The sequence below is a fragment of the Peromyscus maniculatus genome, chromosome 8 (genome assembly GCF_049852395.1).
Source record: "Peromyscus maniculatus bairdii isolate BWxNUB_F1_BW_parent chromosome 8, HU_Pman_BW_mat_3.1, whole genome shotgun sequence".
NCBI lineage: Eukaryota > Metazoa > Chordata > Mammalia > Rodentia > Cricetidae > Peromyscus > Peromyscus maniculatus.
This window is the reverse complement of record NC_134859.1, coordinates 46988577-47013792: the sequence shown is the minus strand read 5'-3', so window position 1 is coordinate 47013792 and position 25216 is coordinate 46988577. Positions and strand designations below refer to the sequence as shown.

Here is a 25216-nt window from a genome sequence, read left to right as displayed (position 1 = left end):
AAGCTGCCATGGGGGAAGGCATCCTTAACATGCCTGTCTGGCACAGACACAGAGAGCTGTATATCAGTTCAGCTTAGCTTTTCTGTCATCTGGAAAGAGGGAACCTCAGTTGAGAAAATGCCTCTGTCAGATTGGTGGGTGGTCAAGTGTGGTGGCCTGAATGAGAACGGCCCCCTGAGACACCTATGTTTGAATACTTGGTCCCCAGTGGGTGACACTGTTTAGAAAGGATTAGGCGATGTGGCCTTGTTGGAGGAGGTGTGCCACGAGGGCTGGCCACTGAAGTGTCCAAAGTCCAGACTAACCCAGTCTCTCTTCCTCTCTGCCTGCTGCCTTTGAATCACGTGAGCTCTCTCGGCTACAGCTCCAGTCCCCTCCAGTCCCCTCCCCGCCCGCCTGCCTGCTGCCATGCTCTCTGCCACGCTGGTCATGAACTCTAACCCTCTGCAACAGTAAGCCCCCAATAAACTCGGTTATAAATTGCCTTGGTCATAGTATCTTATCACAGCAATAAAAGACAGTAAGTCTATGGGGCATTTTCTTTATTCATGATTCATGTGAGAGGGCCCAGCCCGTTGTGGGCAGTGCAGCCCTTGACAGATGTCCTGAAGTGTGTGTGTGTGTGTGTGTGTGTGTGTGTGTGTGTGTGTGTGTGTGAACCCAAGAGACTCACTCATCCGTAGTGTCTGCTTGAGTTGTTCCTAATTCCAGGTTCTTGCCTTGAATTCCTGCCCTGACTCCCTCAATGATGGACTTTAAGCTGTAAGATGAAATAAACTTTCTCTTCCTTGAGTTGCTTTTGGTCATGGGGTTGATCACAGCCACAGAAAGTTAACCAGGACATAAACCTGTCTTAAAAACGACTCTCTCTAAAAAAGTTTTTGTTGTTGTTATTGTTTTTAATTGTGTGTGGGTATGTGCATGCATGGGTGCAGGTGCCCAAGAAGAGAAGAATGCATCAGATACCCTGGAGCTTAAGTTACGGTCAGCTGTGAGCTGCCCAAAGTAGGTGCTGGGAACTCAGCTGGGGTCCTTTACAAGAGCAGTACCAACTCTTAACCACTGAGCATCTCTTTAGCCCAAAAAGGATTTGCAAACAGAAGACGTTCAAATGTTCAGCATATGAAAAGGCAGCATTACTACAGTGTAGCAGGCTTTCTTGGACCACCCGGCACCAAATCATGACGTGGAGACTTATTATTAATTATGAATGCTCAGCCTTAGCTTAGGTTTGTTTCTTTTTCTTTTTTTAAATTTATTTTTATGTGCTTTGGTGTTTTGCCATGGGTGTCAGATTCCCCTGGAACTGGAATTAGAGACAGTTGTGAGCTTCCATGTGGGTGCTGGGAATTGAACCCAGGTCCTCTGAAAGAGCAGTCAGTGCTCTTAACTGCTGAGCCATCTCTCCTGCCCTTAGGCTTGTTTCTTAGCTAGCTTCTTTTGTTTTGTTTTGTTTTGTTTTTTCTAGACAGGGTTTCTCTCTGTAGCTTTGGAGCCTATCCTGAACCTCGCTCTGTAGACCAGGCTGGCCTCGAACTCACAGAGATCCGCCTGGCTCTGCCTCCTGAGTGCTGGCATTAAAAGCGTGCACCACCACTGCCCGGCTCTAGCTAGCTTGAAAAGAAAAAAAAAATTAACCCATTTCTATTAATCCATGTGCTGCCCCAAGGTTCATTTGCCTCATCTACATACTGTCCTGCTTTCTCATGTCTGGCTGTCTGGTCCCCAGCTGGCTGGCCCTCAGCTGGCTAGCTCCCCTTTTCTCTCTGCTCACCAGCCCTGCTTATCCCTCCTCTGCCTAGCTATTGGCCATTCAGCTTTTTATTAGACCAATCAGGTACCTTAGGCAGACAAGGTAAAACAGCCACACATCTTTACATAATTAAACAAATGCAGCATAAACAAAAGCAACACATCTTACATAGTTAAACAATTATTCTGCAACACAAATGTAACATATCTTTGCATATTTAAACTAATATTCTATTCCACAACACTACAGGGACAAAGAAATATAAAACAATAGAAAGTGATGTCACCACCTCACCACCAGATCAACAGTGTCAAGTTTTGTGAGGTGTGGAACAACCATAATCCTCATACAGTGGTGGTAGAATATAATGCTTTCTAGCCAGGCTAAAAATTGCTTAGTAATTCCTTTAAAAGGATGGTGCTCACTAGGCGTGGTGGCACATGCCTGTAATCCTAGAATTTGTGAGGTGGAGGCAGGAGGCTTGTGAGTTAAAGGGAGCATTGACTACATTATAAGACTCTTATCACAACACAGTCTTAACGTATGAACCAGAAATTCCACATCGAATATTTGGAAGAGAAATTAGTCTACAAAAAGATCTGGATACCAACGTTAATGTAAATACTAGCTGTGGGAGTCCACAGAGGTTTCCTAGTGAGATCTGAACTTGCTTTACCCAGCAGGGCTGCATTAGGGGATGGATTGACCATGTGCGTGGTTACCAGGTGTTTGGAAGGGTCTGCACTTGGATGTGCAGTGTGCTTTGATCTAGCAAGGGGGAGGTCTTTTGCCCCGCCCCTTGGTATTCCTTTAAAAAGCCCCTTTGAAGAGCCAGAAGGGGCGGGTGGATTTTGATCCAGGTTCTCCCGAAGCTATCCTGTGTTTCTGCCTGTCTCATTTCCTCTATCTTTCTATCTACTAATTCCTTATGCTCTCTCCTCCTCATAGGTAACCTTGTAAAATGTGGGGACAGCCTCCCCCCTCCACAACTAGCTTTACCCCCAATTGGCACAAGTAAGAAATGGTGATAAAAGTCAAAATAGGGGTCATTTGTTTTTTTAAAAGATTTATTTATTATGTATACATTGTTCTGCCTGCTTATATACCTACACACCAGAAGAGGGCACCAGATTTTATTACAGATGGTTGTGAGCCACCATGTGGTTACTTGAAATCAGGACCTCTGGAAGAGCCACCAGCCTGCTTAACCTCTGAGCCATCTCTTCAACCCCACTTCTGTTTTCTTTTTCGAGATATTCTAGTGTGCTAGGATGTGCCACATCTGAATCGGTGGGTGCAAATCTGTACAAATAAGATATGAGCATTTTATGCAAACTATAACACAAAGGAAAGAGCAAAACAAATTGTGTATCGAGGAAGTTTTAAGGAGTGAGGACTTTGTGTTAAAACTTCATGAAGATTTATAAATAGATAAAGCTATACTTGGGAAAAATCTATAATCAATATTTTCAGTCTCACGAAGACTGAAAATAAATGGATTATACATTATAATAAACGTATGAATTAACAAACAGGAAAGTTGAAAAGGAAAAATGCAAGAAAATGAGTAAGAAAATGTTTGAAAGTGAGAGCAACTAAGAGGGTTTGGAGACTATCTGGGATGCCGGGGGTGGGAGGTGTTCTTGTGATTTTTTTTTTTTCTTTAAACTTCAGTATCGTATTCTGCAAAAGCATACAAACAATATAATCCTGGATCTATTCATTTACTTAAAATTGAAAACAAAATCCGGGCCTGGGAATGTGGCGCAGTGTAAAGTGTTCACACAATAGGACCTAGTCCCAGTTCTGCAAAAAATAAAAATAAAAAAATAAAACCCCAAATGTCTGTTGACCATTAATCAAACAATTCCAGCTGTCTATGCTTCAACTAGCAAGTGCCAGACCATTTCCATACGTTAGCTCATATTAGGCACATGGCTTCTCCAACGTTGGGAGTGTCACCACCACCTTGGAGACCAAGTCGCCCAAGCTTGGCAGCTCTGATGTGGCCAGGCATCGAGACCTGACCTTAGGCCTCTCCAGGTCCCGAATGTAGGGTGGAAGGTCCTGGCGACCGTGGAGACCAAAGCGCCTTCGCAGATCAAACGGGCACGATTAACTGCAAGCGCAGGTGGAGGCGCGGTCCTGTTAGATCCTCCTCGGCACTAGACCACGCGGCCCAGGGTCTCCCGTGGCGGGCAGGCCGCAGAAGCCGGGTCCCGAGCTCGCGTGTCCCGGAGCGCTGCGCACCACCCCCGGGGCCTTCAGGTTGTCACAGGCGGGGACGCGCATCAGCCGGCGGGGACGCGCAGAGCGGAGAGGCCTGTGCGCCGGGCAGAGGGAGACATGCGGCGGACGCGGAGCGCGGTGGCGACGACCGAGCCGCGGGAGAAGCGGCGCTCCGGTGCCTCCGGGGGCCTGGCCCGCGGCGAAAGCCGCGCGCGGCGCGCGGCGGGCAAGGCTAAGGCCGGGGGCGGGGGCGGGGCGGCCGGTTCGCAGCCGTCGGCAAAGCCGCGGCCCAAGCCGCCGCCGCGGGCCCAGGAGGCGGCCGCCGAGGAGCCGCCGCCGGCGGGCACCCCCGCCGCCTCGGTGTCTGCGCTCGACCTGGGGGAGCAGCGGGAGCGCTGGGAGACGTTCCAGAAGCGGCAACGGCTCAGCTTCGAGGGCGCCGCCAAGCTGCTGCTGGACACCTTGTGAGTGTGGCGGGGGCGGCGGGCCAGCACCTGCCGAGTGCGCACCGGCGGCGGGACCCGAGGCTGAGTGCGGAGCCGGGGGCCAGGCGCCCGCTGCCCCGGCTGGCCGCTCAGGACTGTGTCCGGCTGCATGCGCGGGAGGGCCTCTCCGGGTGAAAAGGACAGACATCCCACGGGTTCCCCGCCACCAAGACCATTTTACCCGTGTTTGCACGTGCTTTCGGAGGGTGGGCGGGAGAAAAGGTCGAAGTGGAGAATTTAGGGGCCTAAGGGAGCGAAGGCCAGTTGTTCTGGGCAGTTCCCGGGAGGGAGGGTGCGGGTTATTGATCCCGGAGGGAAGCGCGCGCAAAGCGCTGTCCTGGACCGACGCGTGCGGGAGGGAATGGGAAGCCCAGGCTTTGTGCTCTCACTGGGGTCCCGGGTGGCAGGCTTTACTTTCTTCTCCTCTATCTCTGCTCCTGAAGTGCTTCCAGCTTCTTAAATGGCCCAGGGAGCATCTCAGGGGTCCTTTACTGGGAAAAAAAGCTGGTAACTACGCCAGCCAGAACTGTCTCCTCTTTACCAAACGGCATGTGAACCCCCTCCTCATTTAACCATTGTGCTACAGAGAAATACTGAATGCCCTAGTCCTACAGGTTTTCACTCCCAGACGAACTGAAAAAGAACAATAAAAGACAAAACTGATATTAACGGAACAATTACTTAAAAATCCGAGCTACTTTTTTTATAAACATCAAGATGTTCTTTTGTCTTTGTTCCAGAAAAAGTTCTCTTGGTGTTGGTGCATCCTCTCAGAAACGGACTATTTATTTAGCTTTCTTTGTGCCTTGCTTTTTAGTTTTAATCCCCCTGGGCTATAAATTGAATACTATAAAATATTAACTTAAAACAAAAACCAATTAAAACTTAAAAAATTAAAAATAACATTTGTTGAGTACTAGCTACTGGGAGGTCTAAGAGGTACTCTATAAAGGTCCGTGGGGCTGGGCACAGTAGCACATGCCTGTAATCCTAGTTTTTAGGAGGCAGAGGTGGAGGGGTACAACGATTTAAGGGCCAACCTGGGCTACAGAAACATCCTTTCTCAGAAGAAAGAGAGAAAGAAAGAAAAGAAAACAGAAACAAGCCAGTGGTAATGTGGTCCGTGTCTGTAAACCCAGTGCTTGGAAGCTGGAGGCAGGAAGATCTGGAAGTTCAAGGTCATCCTTGTCTACATAGTTAATTTGAGGCCAGCCTAAGCTGCATGACACCCTGTCTCAAAATGAAACAAACAAAAAAGCCCCAATCCTTAGACGCACAAAGCCAAAAATTTGAGTTAATATTTTCCCTCGAAAACAAGCAGATAATGATCTAGGAAAAGATAGTAAAAATATTGGCACGAAAAGATGTTTTGCTCACCAGATTAGCATACTGTATGCTGCTTACAGTTACTTTCATGTCCTCTAAGCTAACTTTTTTGTGCCAAGAAAGTGTATGTTATATACACTAACAATTTTGTTCAAATATTGCATAGAAAAAGGTTTGGAGGAATGTATAGCAAATATGGAATCTCTCTTGGTGGGATGATCACAGGGGCTTCTCATTCTGTTACTAAATATAATAACGTTTGCGGGTTTTTTGTTTTGTTTTGTTTTTACACTAAACATCGTCTATGGAAGAAGAAATTGAGATGTTAACTTGTTAGAGGAACCTGAGAGAGGCTTCAGTCTTGCCATTAATCAGATGGCAAAGTAAGGCTGCAGTGAGCGGTTTTTCCTTCATTGTTCACGTGAAATGTTCTCTCATTTATTAGTGGCAAGAATGTCTAGTCTTTTGGGGGAGGAGCTTCAGGATGTTCATTGAGTCTTAATATTCAGTTAGGGGCTGGCCCCAGCTGTATAGAGTTGTGTAAAAAGTCATGTACCTGAGAAGTACAAGAGGAGCGTGAACGGAATTATGAAAGCCTTTGTTATCCCAGAGTTAAGAAAGCCTTTGTTATCCCCCCAGAAAGCGTTTCTGAGTCAGTAGACCCAACTGGGCAACCTGTCTTGCTTTTTCATGGCCACTTGACTGTCTTCATTACAACCAAAATTAAATATTTGGCCAGTTTGCTTGGTGGTTGCTTAAGGTTGGTGAAGACTCTTCTTGGCACTTAGCTTATAAATATTTTTTTTTTTCACTAAACAGTTGACATGTAAATAAAAATGTATGGGTGGGGGAGAGCTAGGCTTCTCCTCTGTCTTCATATTGACTCACTTCTGGGAATGTTTGATTTTACAGTCTTATACAATTCAAGACCGTTCACAGCGGAAAATAACTGAACCTCTTTTATGAAATGTACCTGCTGGTTGTCCCAGCCTGGCTTTCTTTCGAGCACAGAAAGTCAGGAGCCAGGCCACAAGGCCCCCGCCTGCCTGTTGGAAGTTCTTATGCTCTAGTTTTTATTTCGTTTAGTGAGTACCAGGGCCTGGTGAAGCACACGGGAGGTTGCCACTGTGGAGCGGTCCGTTTCGAAGTTTGGGCTTCAGCAGACTTACACATCTTCGACTGCAAGTGAGTATGTTTAGCTTTCCACATTGGCTTAGAAGACTCGAGGGGCGAAAAGGCTGTGTTTCAGATCCGTCTGGGGAGTCAGGGTGTAGAGGAAACAGTGTCGGCCACGAGCTGATAAGTGTTATATCAGGTACTGGGCACATAAAGGTTCATTGTTCTGCTCTTCCCGCTTGTGTGTCTGACTGGGAATTTTCAGTGACAGTTTTAAAAGGTATTCTATGTTATACCTTTAGCATGTGTGGAGGTCAGAGGACCAGCTTGTGGGTGTCAGGTCTCTCCATGGTCGTGGGATCATCCGGCCATCAGGCTGGTGGTGGGTACCATTACTTGCCAAGCCTGCTCACTAGTCTGGTTAGTTAGTTAGTTTTTTGGAGACAGGGTTCCTATGTGTAGTCCTAGCTGTCCTGGAACTCACTGTGTAGACCAGGCTAGCCTCAAAGAAAGAAAGATATCACTGGCCTCTGCCTCCTAAGTACTGGGATTAAAGGTATAGGCCACTACCACCTGGTGTGATTTTTTTTTTTTTTTTTTAAGGTAGGGGACGGCTAAACATTCTGAGTTAGTCAGAGTAACACCTATAGTTTGTACGTGTGGGAGACTGTGCCTATGTGTGTATGTACCACAGAGCCCCACAGTATAGTCCAGGTGACAAAGCAGGGCTTTCAGAGCTGTGGCTTATAGGCTCATGCCTCCAGCTGATACCACTGATTTAGGGGTGATTAGCAGGAAGTGGATCAGGCTGGCCCTAATTCTTTGCTGGGATGCTGGGAATCCTATCTTGAGCAGAATCTTCTTAGGAGTCTATCTGTGAAGCTAGATGAAAGTAATCAGGTGGAGAGTATATATGTACACCTAGAAGCTTTTTACTTTCTTTTTTCTCTTCTTTTTCTTTTTCTTTTCTTTTCTTTTCTTTTTTTTTTTTGGTTTTTTGAGACAGGGTTTCTCAGTGTAGTTTTGGTGCCTGTCCTGGCTCTCGCTCTGTAGACCAGGCTGGCCTCGAACTCACAAAGATCCGCCTGGCTCTGCCTTCTGAGTGCTGGGATTAAAGGCATGTGCCACCAACACCCGGCCACAAGCTTTTCATGTACTGGCTCTCTCTCTGTTCTTTGCATGAGGTCCATGATACCACCTGGATCAATGGCAGGCCTTCTTAAACACCTTCCCTGGCATAATAATAGAGTGAGAACAACAGGGTCTGCCTTCTGGACCAGCTATTGGCATGTACCTAATTACTCAAGAGGGTCCAGTCCTTTACCTCTAATGGTACCTGAATTTCATGTGAATAATCAATACTATGGAATTCCTCAAGTGGAGAACTGGCTAGGCCACTAATAGAATCCAGATTTGGAAAGAAACATTATGGCATAGTTTCTTGGAGAATCCTATACTAAGACAGAGTGTTTTAAAAGGTGAACTAGGGCTGGGGATGCGGCCCATTTAGTAGGGTGTTTGCCCAGCATGTGCAAAGCTCATCTGGATCTGATCCCCACTTCTGCATAAACTGGGCATGATGCCACATGCCTGTTGTCCTGGGGGAGGTAGAGACAGGAGGATCAGAAGTTAAAGGTTGTCCCCAGCTGCATGGTGTTAGTGTCCATGAGACTCTGCTCTCAAAATAAAAAGTAAGCAAGCAGACAAAGAAGCTGTAAGCCATCTTCAACTCTTTAGCAAGTGTGAAGCCAGCCTGGGGACACATGAGGCCCTGTCTCAAAAAATAAAATAAAGACAAATGTTTAACATGCCCCTCTGTCTCAAAGAATAAAATAAAGTTAAAACTAAAAAAAAACAAACAAAAAAAAAAAAAAACCAAAAAAAAAAAACCTATTTTATGCTTGTGGGTGTTTTGCCTGCATGGATGTCTGTTCACCGCATGCCTCAGGGGTCAGAAGAGGTGTTTGGTACCCTGGAACTGTGAGCCACCAGGTGGATACTGGGAATCAAACCAGGGTTCTCTGAAAGAACAGTCAGTGCTCTTAACCACTGAGCCATCTCTAGCCTCAAAGTTAAATTTAAAAAGAAAAAACAAAACGTGAATTGAAGGGCTTGAGGTGTGCTTCAGTAGTAGAATGCCTGCTTAGTGTGTATGATACCTGAGTTCACTATCCCGAGGGTAGAGAAATAAAAACAGACAAAAATGGTGAGTTGAAAAGAGCAGATTTTGACTCAGTTTCCAGTTTGGTATTTCTGGGTAAAACGCTTAGAGCTTGGTTTTCTTATGTGGAGACGGGGAAAGCCTATAGTTCTTTCCTTGGCTCTGGTGTGCCCATCTAAAGAGGCATGAACGTATAGAAATGTCTGAATTCATTTTCTGAGTGTCTTTTAAGTCCACTGTTTCTCTTCAGGGCCGGGAGGGGGGGCAGCAGAAAATGAGGTCCAGGATTGCTGAATGCTGTGTGGTCTCCCCTGCTGGCTCTGTCACCAGCAGGCTTCACGGCCACGAAGAGCAGAGGCTCCAGGTGGCCTGTCCAGCTGCCTAAGTTTCCCTTCCCTGGATGGTGCTGAGAAGGGTGTCCCATTTGAGGTCAGCTGGTTCTGCAGGCATTGGGCTGGGCTGCTTGGGCCGATGGACAATGCAGATGGTAACTCATAATCTGGCCTTTGCTCTCTCTCTAGCTGTAGCATTTGCAAGAAGAAGCAGAACAGACACTTCATTGTTCCAGCTTCTCGATTCAAACTCCTGAAGGTTAGTACTTACAAGCAGGGTCAGAACGGGTAGAGCCCATGTGTAAGGACCCAGGACCCCCTACCCCATCTTTTCAGCCAGCTTGCTGTACAGCGTGAGGGGCGGAGAGCTTAGTAGGACCTTTTAAGGGCTTTGAGATCCTTTTTTTTTCTTCGGTGGAGTCTCACTGTGTAGTCTAGGCCAGCCTCAAACTTAACGATCCTCTTACCTAAGCCTCCTGAGTCCTGGGATCGCAGAGGTGTACATTATTCCTAGTTTCTGATTACCTTCCATTCAGGTTCATGTCTTTCTTCTTTCTTTCTTTCTGGTAGGTACTGGGGATTGAACTCAGGACCTCGATTATGGTAGGCAAATGCTTTGCCACTGAGCTCTGTCCCTAACCCCCAGGTGTACTTCAAATGGCTTAGCTGTTTTTCCTTTAAATCTTTTATTTGTTAGTGGGGTAGGCGCATGGCACAGCACACATGTGGAGGCCAAAAGACAGCTCTGTGGAACTGGCTTTCTCCTTCCACCTTACAGGGTCTCTAGGGTCACACTCAAGTCGCCAGGCTCCTGTGGTAAGAGAAGGCTACCTGTTGAGCCTTCTCACTAGTGCCCAGTTATTTACTTTTGGAGTTGATAAATTGTTTGTTTTGAGACAGCCAGGCTGGCCTTGAACTCCCGATCCTCGTGTTTCTGCCTCCTTGAGGGCTGGGGTCATGGCATGTCTTCCCTTTGTTTTGGAAAGCAGATTCGATATTATTGTAGAAATATTTTCAGATTCAGAAAATCAATTAAAATCATTTTGAGGGTTGGGATTTAGCTCAGTGGTGGAGCGCTTGCCTAGCAAGTGCAAGGCCCTGGGTTCAGTCCTCAGCTCCAGGGGGAAAAATCATTTTGAAAACTGAAAAATTATCTGAATAACCTGTATTACTTTTGAAAAATTATAAGAAAAATAAAATCATTCAAAAGTAATCACTACTATTTTTTGACACACATCTTTATACATTATATTCATACATTATATTCTCTCTCTCTCTGATTGAGTCTCATGTATCCTAGGCTGCCCTTGAACTCCTGATCCTCTTGTTCTTATCTGAGCACTGGAATTACAGATGTGTGCCACCATGCCCAGCCACCATGCCCAGCTTATACACTTGCTAGGGTTTGAACCTAGCTTCGTGCATCCTAGGCAAACACTCTCCTGACTGATCTATATTTCTGGCCATTTGTACACTGTATTATTATAGAGATAAATACATCTAAATATGTTGTTACAGCTGGTGGTGCACACTTTTAATCCCAGCATTCAGGAGGCAGAGATAGATGGATCTCTGTGAGTTTGAAGCCAGGTTGGTCTACATAGTGAGTTCCAGGACTGCCAAAGTTACATAGTGAGTCTCAACAAACAAAAAATATATATAGTTGCTTTTAAATTATATTTTAGTAGTGAATTCCTGGCTTGAGTCCAGTTTTAAAATTTTTATTATTTTATAGGTATGAATATTTTGCCTGCATGTATATATGTGTACCTTATAAGTGTCTGGTATCTGTGGAGGCCAGAAGAGGGCATAAGATCCCCTGGAATTGGAGTTAAGGATGGCTGTAAGCCTCCACGTGGTGCACGGAACTGAACTAGGGTCCTCTGTGAGAACAGCAGCTGAGCTAGCTCTCTCTCGAGCCCCTACATTTTATTTTATTTAATACTATATGTATGTCTGTAGGCACACATGCCATAGTGTACCTGTGGAGGTCAGAGGACAACATACAAGACTAAGTTTTCTCCTTCTACCATGTAAGTCCTCAGGTCACCAGGTTTGCATGGGAAGCTCTTACCCATGGAGTCATCTCACCTTTATCATTTATTTATTTTAAGTATGGGATCTTGCTCTGTGGCCCAGACTGCCTCCTGGGCTTCTAGCCTTAAGAGGTCCTCCTGCTCCAGCCTCCTAAGTACCTACGACTAAGTGCATACTACCATGATTGTTATATTTTTTTATCAAAATATTATATAAGCCAATGGCTGGCTAGGCTTATGTTAACTTCATACAAGCTAGAGTTACTGGAGAGAAGGGACCCTCAATTGAGAAAATGTCTCAGTAAGATCGGGCTATAGGCAGACCTGTAAGGCATTTTCTTTTTCTTTCTTTTTTTTTTTAAGATTTATTTGTTTATTATGTATACAGAGGAGGGTACCAGATCTCATTACAGATGGTTGTGAGCCACCATGTGGTTGCTGGGAATTGAACTCAGGACCTCTGGAAGAGCAGTCAGTGCTCTTAACCTCTGAGCCATCTCTCCAGCCCCTTCTTTTTTTTTTTTTTTTTTTTTTTTAAGGTATTAGATAATCTTTTTTTTTGTTGTTTTTTTTTTTAAGATTTATTTATTTATTATGTATACAACATTCTGCCTCCATGTATCCTTGCATGCCAGAAGAGGGCACCAGCTCTCATTATAGATGACTGTGAGCCACCATGTGGGTGCTGGGAATTGAACTCAGGACCTCTGGAAGAGCAATCAATGCTCTTAACCTCTGAGCCATCTCTCCAGCCCCGGGCATTTTCTTAATTAGTGACTGATGCAGAGGACCCAGTCCTTTGTGGGTGGGGCCAATTTGAGCAATGTTAGCTATATCCTGTCTCAAAAAAATAAGTAAATAAAAGGTGTTGTGGGGGAGTGTATAACTGTTCTGTCCAGGTGTGATGACATACACCTTTAATCCTAGCCCTTGGGAGGCAGAGGTAGGCAGATCTCTGTGAGTTTGTGGCTAGCTTGGTCTCCAGAGTGAGTTTCAGGACAGCTAGGGCTACACAGAGAAACCCTGTCTCAAAAGACAAAAACAAACAAACAAACAAAAAAAAAAAAACCCCTATTCTGTCTATAAACTACTTTATCATTTCCTAGTGGAAAAAAAAACCCCCGCAGTTTTTTCTTTTCTTTTTATTCAGTGTGAGAGTTGAGCCAAGGCCAGTCCTATACCACTGAGCTACATCCCCAGCTGTTTTTACGTTTAATTTCCTCACTGTGGACTTGTACAGACCATCTCCCTCCCTCCCCAGCCAGTTTCTTGGCTGACTTATCCCATGACTCTTGAATTTGCACTGGTGCATTCCTGGCTTGAGTCCATTTAAAAACTGTATTATTTTATGTGTGTGGGTTTTGCCTGCATGTACATCGGTGCACTGCATGAATGCAGTGTCCTCGGAGACCAGACGAGGGTGGTAGATCCCCGAAACGGAGTTACAGAGGGTTGTGAGCCACTGTGTGAGTGCTGGAAATCAAACCTGGGTCCTCTGCAAGAGCAGCCAGTGCTTTTAACTGTTTCATTTGTTTGGTTTTTCAAGACAGGGTTTCTCTGTATAGCTTTGGAGCCTGTCCTGGAACTCTCTCTGTAGACCAGGCTGGCCTCGAACTCACAGAGATCCACCTGCCTCTGCCTCCGTAGTGCTGGGATTAAAGGCGTGCGCCACCATCCCCCAACACTCTCTTAACTTTTAAGTCATCTCTCCAACCCCCATTTCACTCCTTGAATTATAAACAACATTATGATGAATTTCCCTGTGTATAAATAAATCTTTGGCAAGTTTTCTTTAGAATTAGTTCTCTTAGAAACAAAATCTCTGGGAAGGAAAATACAAATTTTGTAAGATTGAAAGGTTTCTGTACCCCGATACTGTGTTTCTCCACCAATGCAATAGATCAGATCAGGCCAAATTAAAAGCCCGGGTTAATTCTGAGCAGTGCACAACCGGGTGTTTCTGGGGAAGAAAGCAGGAGAGAAATCCCGTGCAGGTTGGAGATGTGTCTTAAATACCCTGTAGGTGTGGTTCTGAGCATCTCTGGGGGAGGAGCTGACCCTTGGGCTTCTGAGGGGTGGGGTCTGGAACGGGAGGGTGAGGCTGGAGCAGAGATTCTCAAGATGTCTTTTTAGCAGATTCTAGATAGTGTGGGGTGGGGCTGAGCTTTGATTCTGTCTTCCTTTCTCCCCTTCCCCTTGCAGTCTCATAGACTGTGAGCCTGTGCAAAAATCTGGTAGACATTCCTCTCCTTTACTATGAGACTGTAGGTTGTGTCCAAGGCCAGTCCTACCTGTCGCCATGCTGAGCCGGTTCCTGGCCTGGTGGGGTTTAGTGCCAAGTGGGCTCTCAGTGGGCTTCTAGGAGGAAAGGCTGAGTAGATGGCCGTGTATGTCTTAGTCCTTTCTTTTTTCTTTTTTTTCTTTTGGTTTTTTGAGACAGGGTTTCTCTCTGTAGCTTTGTGGTCTTAGTTTTCTCAAGTCAATGGGTTTTTTTCTTAAGATTTATGGCCGGGTGTGATGGTGCACATCTTTAAACTCAGCATTCGGGAGACAGAGACAGGAGGATCTCTGTGAGTTTGAGGCTGCCTTGGTCTATCTACATAGGAAGCTCCAGGACAGCCAAGTGTAGCTAGAGTTTTCCTGCCTTGCCCATAGTCAGGACAAATCTTTGTCACCCGCCAGTCCCACAGCCGCTCAGACCCAACCGAGTAAACACAGAGACTTATATTGCTAACAAACTGTATGGCCGTGGCAGGCTTTTTGCTAACTGTTCTTATAGCTTAAATTAATCTGTTTCCATAAATCTATACCTTGCCACGTGGCTGGTGGCTTATCGGCGTCTTCACATGCTGCTGGTCATGGCAGCAGCTGGCAGTGTCTCTCCACCTCAGCCTTCCGCTTCCCAGAATTCTCCTCTCTCCTTGTCCCACCTACTTCCTGCCTGGCCACTGGCCAATCAGTGTTTTATTTATTGACCAATCAGAGCAATTTGACATACAGACCATCCCACAGCAGCCAAGCCTATAGAGAGAGACCTTGTCTCGAAAAAATTATTTTTATGTGTCTGGATGTTTTGTCTGCCAGCATGTATATGCATCACATGTGTGCCTGTTGAATCCCCTGGAGCTGAAGTTATGATAGTTATGAGCCACCCTATGGGTGCTGGGAATTGAACTCAGGTCTTCTGCAGGAGCATTAAGTGCTCTTAATTGCTAAGCAATCTCTCCAGCCTACCAAGTCTCTGCGATTTAATCTCCAATGTGGGAGGCCAGGGTTCCTTTCTTCCCATCTTACCTCCTTCCCTCTTCCTTGGGGGGGTCTATCTATGGTGGTAAGTAGTCCCTCCTCAGATTCTTGATTATCTGGAGCAGGGTTTGAATGAGAATGGCCCTCATCAGCTCACGTATTTGAATACATAGTCCCTAATTGGTAGACTGTCTAAGAAAGATTAGAAGGTATGACCTTGTTTTAGGGTTGCTATTGCTGTGATGAAACACCATGACCAAAGCACCTTGGGGAGGAAAGGGTTTATTTGGCTTACACTTCCATATCACTGTTCAATACTGAAGGAAGTCAGAACAGGAATTCAAACAGATCAGGAACCTGGAGACAGGAGCTGATGCAGAGGCCATGAGGGGTGCTACTTACTGGCTTGCTCAGCCTGCTTTCTTATAAAACAGCCCAGGAGTGACCCCACCCACAATGGGCTTGGCCCTCACCTATCAATCACTAATTAAGAAAATGCCCTCCTGGCTTGCCTACAGTGATCTTATGGAGGCATTTTCTCAATTGAGGTTCCCTCCTCTCCGATGACCCTAGCTTGTGTCAAGTTGCTATGAACATTTCCAACACAGGCCTTGTTGGAAGAGGTATGTTACTGGGGGTGAACTTTGAGGTTTCTGTTAGCTGATTGTGGATCAGCTCTAAGCTCTCAGTTATTGTTCCAGCATCAGCCTGCCTGCCCACAAGCTCCTCACCATGAAGAGCAAGGACTCACCCACGGAAGCTCCTGAAAGCCCCAATGCAATGCTTCCTTTAATAAGCTGCCTTGGTCATGATGTCTCCTCACAGCAGTAGAACCATAAATAAGGCAGTGAGAGAACAGATAGACCTCTCTCTACTTTGTATCCTTTCCTTTGTCTCTGTCTTTGTCCCTATACCTTTGTCTATACCTCTGTCCTCATCACAGAAGGTGTGGTATGGGTGTCTGTGGGTAAAGAACACAGGGACCCTTCATCTGGCCTGTAGGGCAGAAGTGCACTAACATGCAGTCTGTCCTCAACCTTGTTCCTAAGATCCTGCAACAGGCAGCTCCTGAAGATACCAGTAGATGCAGCCTGGGTGGGGAATTGGGTCTCTGTTTTCTTCCTTGATTGTCTTGTCCACATCTTTCCTGGTGCTCTGTGGCACACTTCTTCCCTTGGCCTTTCCACACTTCCTGGTGCTCTGTGGCACACTTCTTCCCTTGGCCTTTCCACACTTCCTGGTGCTCTGTGGCACATGTCTTTACAAGGCTTCTACATGTCCTTCCTGGTGCTCTAGGTCACACGTCCTCCCTCGATTTGTCCACAGTCTTCCTGTTGGCCAGTTGGAAGCTGGATCTACAAGTCTGGACACAGCAGAGATGGGGCCAGGGACCTGGGAGTTGTGGCACATTTGTTGTTAGGTCTCTGCAGCACCGGAAGTCAGCTGTGTAAAGGTATCCAGGGCAAAGAGAAGGCTGAGGACAGGCTGTGAATATTTTTCAGTACATGAACAGAAGAGGATGTAGGTCATAGAGGAAATAAACACAGAATGCGGTGTATTCAGTGGCAAATGCTTCACAATGGAATGCTGTGGGCAGCCATGTTCAGAAGGAGTCAGTGGTCAAAAGAATGGTTGTGGGCCAACAGTGCAAGCTTGGTGACTGAGTTTGATTCCAGAAGCCCATCTGGAAATGAAAGGAGATAAAGGGCCACTGAAGTTGTCTTTTGACCACACATGGGCCATGGCGTGCATGTTCCCCCACTACCACAATCATACATACTCACAAAATGATGGTAAATAAAATTTATCAAAAAGGTGGCCATTTGGGGTTGTAGCTCACTAGCGAGTGCTTGCCTCGTGCATGACGCTCAAGGTTCAATTCTAGACCTGCTTTAAAAAGGAAAGAAAGAAAATGACACAGTCATTGGATTTGTCATTGGTGTTAAAAAGTCAAGGAATGACCCATGTGGAATTTTTTTCCTAAACAAGAGTCTCACAATGTAGCTATGGCTGTCCTGGAACTCCCTGTAAACCAGGCTGGCCTCATGCCTGCCTCTGCCTCCCAAGTGCCGGGACTAACGGCATGCACCACTATACCGGGTTCCATGTGGCAGGTTTTGATAATGACAGGCAGGGCACTTGGGATCCAGTTGGTGGATGCATAGATGAAGAGGATCTGGGTATCACTGGGTGACTTGTAGTAATAGATGAGATCAGGTAAGGTGTCGAGGGTCTTGCTGAGCCTGGTGGTTCTGATGTACCAGGTTATGAGTAAGAAGCTTGGAGCTATTTTTACAGGAAGTTTTCTATGTGCACATATAGCTCCAATTAAAACAAACAAACAAAAACCTTAGGGAGCTCGTGGTAGATGGCAATCAGTGGCCTGTGAGGAAGTGTGGGAGAAATGTGAAATGTGTACTAATAAGAAGTTGCAGCCACCACTGTTGGAAACATTTTTAGATCGAGGCTGGAATTAACTCAGTGGTTCAGAGTCTGTACTGCTCTTGCAGAGGACCTGAATTTGAGTCCCATGACCCAGTGTCTCTGGCTTCCAAGAGTATCAACAAACACATACACATAATTAAAAATAAATCTTAAAAAAAAGATAAAGCATTTTCAGGGGCTTGGAGAGAGCTCAGAGGTTAAGAGCACTTGTTACTCTTCCAGAGAACCTGGATTCAATTCCTGGCACCCACATGCTGATTGACAGCCATCTATAACTCCAGCCCCAAGGTCTGATGCCCTCTTCTTACCTTCATGGAACCAGACACACACTAGGCGCGCGCGCGCACACACGCGCACACACATACACATGCAGTCGAAACACTCATATACGTGAAATACAATAGATAAATCTTTACATTTTTTTTAAATGTATGGGCCTGGAGAGATGGCTCAGCAGTTAAGAGCACTGACTGCTTTCCAGAGGACCCAGGTTCAATTTATTCCCAGCACCCACGTGGCAGCTTACAAATGTCTGTAAGTCTGACACCCTCAGGATCCGACATCCTCACACAGACATACATGCAGGCCAAACACCATTGCACATAAGATAGAAATAAATAAATGTTTAAAACTTTTTTTTTTTCTTCGAGACAGGGTTTCTCTATGTAGCTTTGGCGCCTTTCTGGAACTCACTCTGTAGCCCAGGCTGGCCTCGAACTCACAGAGATCCGCCTGCCTCTGCCTCTCGAGTGCTGTGGTTAAAGGCCTGTGCCACCACCGCCCGGCTTTGTTTTGTTTTTCAAGACAGAGTTTCTCTGTGTAGTCTTGGCTGTCCTGGATCTCCCTCTGTAGACCCAGCTGGCCTCAAACTCGCAGGGATCCGCCTGCCTTTGCCTCTCAAGTGCTGGGATCAAAGGTGTGCGCCACCACTACCCAGCTTAAAAAAAAATGTAAAATTTATTTTTTTAATGTATGTGTGAGTTTGTGTGTATCTGCATTTATATGTCTACATGACTGTGCACGTATACAGAAGCCCACAGAGAAAAACACTGGATCCCTTAGAGTGGGAGTTATAGGACACTGTGAGGTGTCCATATATGTGCTAGGATATGAATTCTGGCCCTCACGATTGGGCAGCAGGCTCAGGCTCTCTTAGCCCCTGAGCCATCTCTCCAGCTCAGTAACCCCTACTCTTCAGCCACCAAGTTTCTGCTCTTTGAGAACAACTGTTTTTAGATCCTCTTGAACAATTTATATGCATGGAAAACATACAAGGATATATATTTAAAAATAAAAAATAATTCTAGTAAACAGTTAACCCCTCCATCTTTGTCATGCTGGTTGGATCCAGGGCCTAGTGTGGGTATGGCACATGGGCTCCACCATGTGCCATACCTACAACCCATGTTTTACGTCTTGTGTATTTCACTTTGGAAACTTGGAGATTGTTAGTGCTGCTTAGTATTGGCAGGCACTCTTTATTTTATGTTTCTTTATGTGTATGTATGTGTGTCTCCATTATTCGTAGGCACATGCCAGTGCCTGTGGAGGCTAGAAGAATTTCTCAAATGCCCTGCAGCTGGACTTACAGGTGGTTATGAGCTGCCCATGGGTGCTGAAACCCAAACTCCAGTCCTCTGAAAGAGCAAGAAGTGCTCTTAACTGCCAACCCATTTCTCCAGCTAGCCCCTCATTGCTATGATTTTTTTTTTTTTTTTTTTTTTTTGAGACATGGTCTCATGCAGCCCCAGCTGGCCTTGAGCTAGCTTGGGGTGATGTTGAATCTCTGATCTTTCTGTCTAGATGCCAGGATTCCACCTCCCAAGTGCTAGGATTATAGGCATGCGTCACCAACACTGGCAGAATGTCTATTTCTGTGTCTGCTTTTCAATGTCATGTTAACCACCATTGGGATTTGTTTTAATTTTATTATTTATTTATTTATTTATTTATTTATTTATTTATTTATTTATTTTTATATATATGGTGCTCTCTCTGCATGTACACCCACCTGCATCCCAGAAAAGGGCATCAGATTCCATTATAGATGGCTGTGAGCCACCATGTGGTTGCTGGGAATTGAACTCAGAATTTCTGGAAGAGCTGACAGTGCTCTTGACTGCTGCCACGCACCCCCTTCCCCCCAGCTTTTTTTTTTTTTTCTTCGAGACAGGGTTTCTCTGTAGCTTTGTAGCCTGTCCTGGAACTTGAACTCACAGAGATCTGCCTTAGTGATGGGATTAAAGGCGTGTGCCACTACCACCTGGCCCATTGTGATTTTTTTTTAAAATAATGCTTTATTTATTTTCATTTCATGTGCATTGGTGTTTTGCCTGCATATATGTCTGTGAGGGCGTCAGATCCCCTGGGACTGGAGCCACAGACAGCCATGAGCTGCCATATGGGTGCTGGGTCCTCTGGAAGAGCAGCCAGTACTCTCAAATGCTGAGCCATCTCTCCAGCCTCTACCATTGTGATTTTAAAAACAAAGATTTATTTATATTTTTATGTGTTTGTGTATGTCTGCATATGTACATGCCATGTACATATGCATATGTACAGGCACATGTACATGCCAGTGCCCATGGAGGCCGGAAGAGGTTGTTAGATCAGTGAGTTTTAATTATGTATATGTGCATATATCTGTGCATGTGTGCATGTGCACATGAAGCAGGTGCCTGTGGAGCAGGAGTTATAGGCAGTTTTGAGCCACCTGATATTGGCAATGGCAACAGAACTCTCAGGTCCTCTGCAAAAGCACTATATGCTCTAACTGCTGAGCCATCTCTCCGGCCTCACATTTGTGATTTTTTAAATCTTTCTCACCAGGTACTAGGAAGTATCTTGTTGTAGGTCATCAATGTAAACATCATTTCATATGTTCTTTTTTTCTCTCAACTGCCCATTCATATTCTTTGCCCATTTTTCATTTATATTGTCCATTAAGAAAACTAACCCTTAGCCAGGTGGTGGTGGTGACACATGCTTTTAATCCCAGCTCTTGGGAGACAGAGGCAGGTGGAGCTCTGAGTTCGAGGCCAGCCTGGTCTACAGAGTGAGTTCCAGGACAGCCAGAGCTATAACACAGAGAAACCCTGTCTGAAAAAACAAAAAACAAAAAACAAAACAAAACAAAAAAAAGAAGAAGAAAAGAAAAAAGAAAACTAACCCTTTGTTTATGACATGTGGCCAAGAGTTTTTTCCTAGTTTTTCCTTTATAAATAATTCAAGTATAGTCAGTAGTGTCCTTAAGATCTTGAGCAATGCTTTTTGGAGACATGGAGAGCCAGTCCCTCAGGTGAGTGGCACTGGGAAGCAGGCAGCTGTCCCTTGGACTCTTAGAGGGTATTCTGTTTGGGTGTACATCAACTCGAGGTTGGGTCGTTCGTGTACAGTTGGTATAGGAGGATCTGTAGACTGTCGGGCTCCAGAGTGAACTGTGTCTGGGGAATCCAGATGGGTCCCTGTTGTCAAGAAGCTTTAAAGCTTTTCTAGGAAATGGGAGCCATCTCCACAACCCAGAGAACTCTACAAAAGGGCACCACCACCAATCCTTTCAAAAGATTGACTTTTAGTAGCATTAAATGATCTCCTCGTCCGCTTGTGTCTGTTCTCCAGGGCGCCGAGAGCATAACCACATACACGTTCAACACGCACAAAGCCCAGCACACCTTCTGCAAGAGATGCGGGGTCCAGAGCTTCTACACTCCGCGTTCCAACCCTGGAGGCTTTGGTGAGTGAAGGAAGCGTCTGTGGGCCCGAGGAGCCTGGGGTGCTTGGGGGTTTGAGTGCTGGTGGGACAGGTGGGCCCTGGCATGTGTCAGAAGAACAGGGCTCCTCTGGTGGGTTCTGGTCACGTGTCTGGGCATCCAGTCAAGTGTTTCAGAGTCCATCTATAGGTGGTTCTTATTCCCTGGTACTGGAGGGCTGTGGGGAGACCATACAAGGCAGAGAGAGAAGATAGGTGGGGGGAGGCTGGAGAGATGGCTCAGTGGTTAAGAATACTGGCTGCTCTTCCAGAGGACCGGGGTTCGATTCCTACTCTCAATCTATTTGTAACTCCAGTCTTGGGGATCTGGCATCTTCCTCTGGTCTCTGTGGGCACTGTATGCATGTGGTGTATGCAGTCTAAACACCTGTACACATTAAATACATGAATAATAATAAAAAAAAAAAGACGGGTGGGAAATGGGCCTTAGGTTCAGGGGGGGCCACTGGAGTAATGACGCTGTAAAGGGAGAGAAGACCCAGGATGATGGCTCTTGCTGATACTATTTGAAAACAGAATTCGGGGCTATAGCTGTAGCTCGGTGGTAGTGAGCACTTGCCTAGCATGCAGGATCTTCACCTTGTCCCTAACCAGATAGATAATAATAAAAAAAAAAATTAATTTGGTTTGTTCAAAAAAGAAAAAAGGGCCAGGTGTAGTGGTGCACACCTTTGATCCCAGCACTTGGGAGGCAGAGGCAAGTGGATCGATCTCTGTGAGTTCGAGGCCAGCCTGGGCTATAAAGTGAGTTCCAGGACAGCCAGGGCTACACAGAGAAACCCTGTCTCAAAAACTGAAAACCAAACAAACAAAGAAGTAAGAAAACCAGGTGTGGTGGTGCACACCTGCGCTCCCAGCACTGAGAGGTGAAGACAGAGTTACCAAAAGTTCAAGGTCAGTTTCAGCTACATAGCTAGTTTGTGGTAAGTCTAGGCTAGACACCCTGTCTCAAAAGATGGGGGAGCTGGAGTCAGCTCAGTGGTTAAGATCACTGGCTGATCTTGCAGAGGACCTGCGTTTGGTTCCCAGCACCAGAAGATAGCTCCTAACTGTCTGTAATCTCGGGTCCGGTGCTCTTTGTTCTTCTCCATGGCACCAGGCACACACACACACACACACACACACACACACACACACACACACACACACACACACACACACGGTCCACAGACATAATGCCCTGTACACACACACACACACACACACACACACACACAGTCCACAGACATACACACACACACACACACACACACACACACACACACACACGGTCCACAGACATAATGCCCTGTACACACACACACACACACACACACACACACACACACACACACACACACACACGGTCCACAAACATAATGCACTGTACACAGAAACTAAATATCTACTTCAAAAAAGAAGCAAGAGGGGCCTCCGGAGCCCTTTTCAGGCCCTGCTTGATCTGAGGGTGGGCTGGATACAACCAGCCTTAGACAGAGTGAAATGAGGCTGACATGTCCCTGGGTAGTAGCTGCTGGAGCTGCGGATGCAGCTGTGCTGTGCCTGTGCCTGTCTCCTGGCCCGTAGAGGAGAAGGCAGGACAGCATGCCAGTCTCTCTACCCCGAGTCTTCAGCAGCTGCTGCTTCTGCTGCTCTCTGGTCTGACAGGTCCTGGTTACCTTGAAACAGGAAAGGGTTTTTTGTTGGGTTTGGTTTTGAGATGCTGTTTTCCTGAGTGTAGTCCAGGCTAGCCTCCTGACAGGCCTCTTGCTTCTGCTACCTGATTAATAAGATTAAAGCATGTACCACTATGCCTGCTCAGAAAAGGGTTTTAATAGTTTTAAAGTCCTGTGTAAATTGAGAAGTATTTAATTCTGCATCTATCTAAACCCAGGAAAGGCCTGAGAATTGGGCCAGGCCTGAACCTTTCCAATCCTTTCCACATTCAGCCCCACCCCCACTCCCTGTACTGGGAATTGACCATAGGGCCTTATATATTCGCTAGGCAAGTGTTCTACCACTGAGCTGTGTCCCAGGCCTCAGGCTTTGAATGCTGCCCAGCATTGGCTGACCTTCATTCAGGGTATCTGACCTTCATGTGGCAGGTAAGGACCGTAAGCCAGAATGCTGAAGGCATAGGCTGAGCTAGAACGTTCTTAGTACATGAGCTGGCCACACAGCCTCCTAAGTGGAGGTGGCAAGAGAACCCACCCCTCAGATAGCTCACATGTGGGATAAAGGTGCTCGCAGGTGAGGCCTGTCTCATTCTCTGGTGTTACCCACCCTGGGAACCCTCTCTGTTCACTTGCCCCTAGGAATCGCCCCCCACTGCCTTGATGAAGGCACTGTCCGGAGTGTGGTCACTGAGGAATTCAATGGCAGTGACTGGGAGAGAGCCATTAAGGAGCACAAGACCATCAAGAACATGTCTAAAGAGTGAGCTCCTGCTCCTCCTCCCAGAGACGGAGTGAGCAGGGCAGCAGCCCTGTGGGTTGCGTGGGTGTGTGTCGCTGTGCAGACCTGGGCCGCCATCTCCACTCCCAGTGTCCCTGCGGTTCGCTCCAGCCACCATTTCTTTCGGCAGCTCTGCCCTTAGCCCGGATTTCATGTAAGACAGTTGACCTTCTCCCTTCACCAACTTTTGTGTGATCTTTTAGAAAATAAACATTTCTGACATTAAACGCTATTACTGTGGTCCCTCATTCCTTTGAACTTTGACTTTTGCCGCTGAGGCCTGTCACTCAGCAGCAGATTGAAGTAGTGGGTACTGATAAGACACCTACAGCCAAACTGGGAAGAGATGAGACGGGGACAGCAAGTACGACCCAAAGAGAAGACGGAATGGCCAAAGTCTGTGAGTTGTGAAGATGTGGACCCCAGGTGCTCACGGGGCACACGGCTAGTCCAGGAAGACCTGGGGAGACTGTGGCAGGAGTCACTCTGGGCTTGAACTTTTAGTTTCTTTCACGGTGGGCCCTCCGTTGGTGGTGGTCTCCCCTTTTTCTCTCTTTCTTTTCATAGTTTCATTATGTAGCCCAGGCTGACCTGGGACTCAGCACTTCTGCCTCAGCCTCCTGTGTGCTAGGTTATAAGCGTGTGCTACTGTGCCTGTCCACATTTTTTTTTTATAAAGTAAACCAGCTTCTTTGTTTATTTTGATTTTCTGTTATCATGTGCTGCGCTTCGCAGCCAGGGCCGCATGCATGCTAGGCAACAGCCTTAACCACGTTTTTCCTCTCTTTAATTGTGGTAAGATAGGTACAACATAAAATATAGCATCTTAACCACACATGGGAATACAATACAGATTATACGTATGCACATACCACACACATACATAAACAAAAAAACAATGAAAAAGGAAGATTTGGAGAGTCACTGGCTGAGGTTTTAGTATCAGAAGTTTTGCTTTTATTGTAAAGATATTAAGAAACTGAAAGCAGCTTTGAACAAGACAAATAAAGCCAGCCTGTTGTACAAACATTTTAATGTAATACACTTGTTTATTAAATACTTGGTATTTCCTAGAAACTCTAATGTTTAAAATAGTTAAATAGCTCATTTAGTAAATCTTTTCTTTTTAAAATTAGCAAAGTATTTATTTTCATTACAGCATTTAAAAATTATTAGCATGTGTCCCTGTATGATGTAGTCTGCCTTATAAATCACCTCATTAGTTTTATTAAAACAATGAGCAAATGTTTATTAACTACTCCAGGATGTTCAATGCTTGGCAGTTAAAGGGACTTTTGGGGAAAGCTGCATGATGGAAATGTAAAGGAGACAGCCAAGGAGCCAATGAAAACACTCAGGGGAAGAGTCACCAAAGCAGTTACATCAGAAAATGTCCTAATTTGCAGCTCAGAGGCTAAAATCTCTCAAGCCTGACAACCCGAGCTAGATCCCAGGAACCCGTGCAGGAGGAGAGAACCCACTCCTGGAAGTTGTCTCTGGCCCCGAGAGTGTGTAGGGTAGACTACAGGCCAGAGTTAGGGAGAGGAAGTCAAGACAAGTTTCATGGCTTGCTGGGAGAAACTCACACTGTTAAATCCTGGTCAAAGTCAGATGGCCCTAGGGCTCTGCACCCCACAGAAGCTGGTCTTTTGGAGTCCGAACTCCACGTTTTCCCATGCCTGTAATCCATCCCAGTATTCAAGAGTCAGAGGCCGGAGGACTGTGGCAAGTTCCATGCTGGGTGGTCTGAATAGCAAGTTCCAAATGGCCCAGGCTTCACAGACACAGTCTCAAAAGTAGACAATACCCAAAATCCCAGGCATTCTTCATTTTTTTAATTAAAAAGGTATTTTGTAAATTTAATTTTTAAAAAAAGATTTATTTA

At 46.0% G+C, this 25216-nt stretch overlaps 1 protein-coding gene across 1 annotated transcript; it reads left to right on the top strand.

The window, feature by feature from the left end:
* Positions 1-3796: 3796 nt before the first annotated feature.
* On the top strand, positions 3797-23563 carry Cenpv (centromere protein V). The gene is made up of 5 exons (XM_076542600.1): positions 3797-4446; positions 6880-6978; positions 9592-9661; positions 20748-20862; positions 23193-23563. The coding sequence occupies exons 1-5, from the start codon at positions 4100-4102 to the stop codon at positions 23315-23317; spliced, it is 756 nt and encodes a 251-aa protein (XP_076398715.1). The 5' UTR covers positions 3797-4099; the 3' UTR covers positions 23318-23563.
* Positions 23564-25216: the final 1653 nt, after the last annotated feature.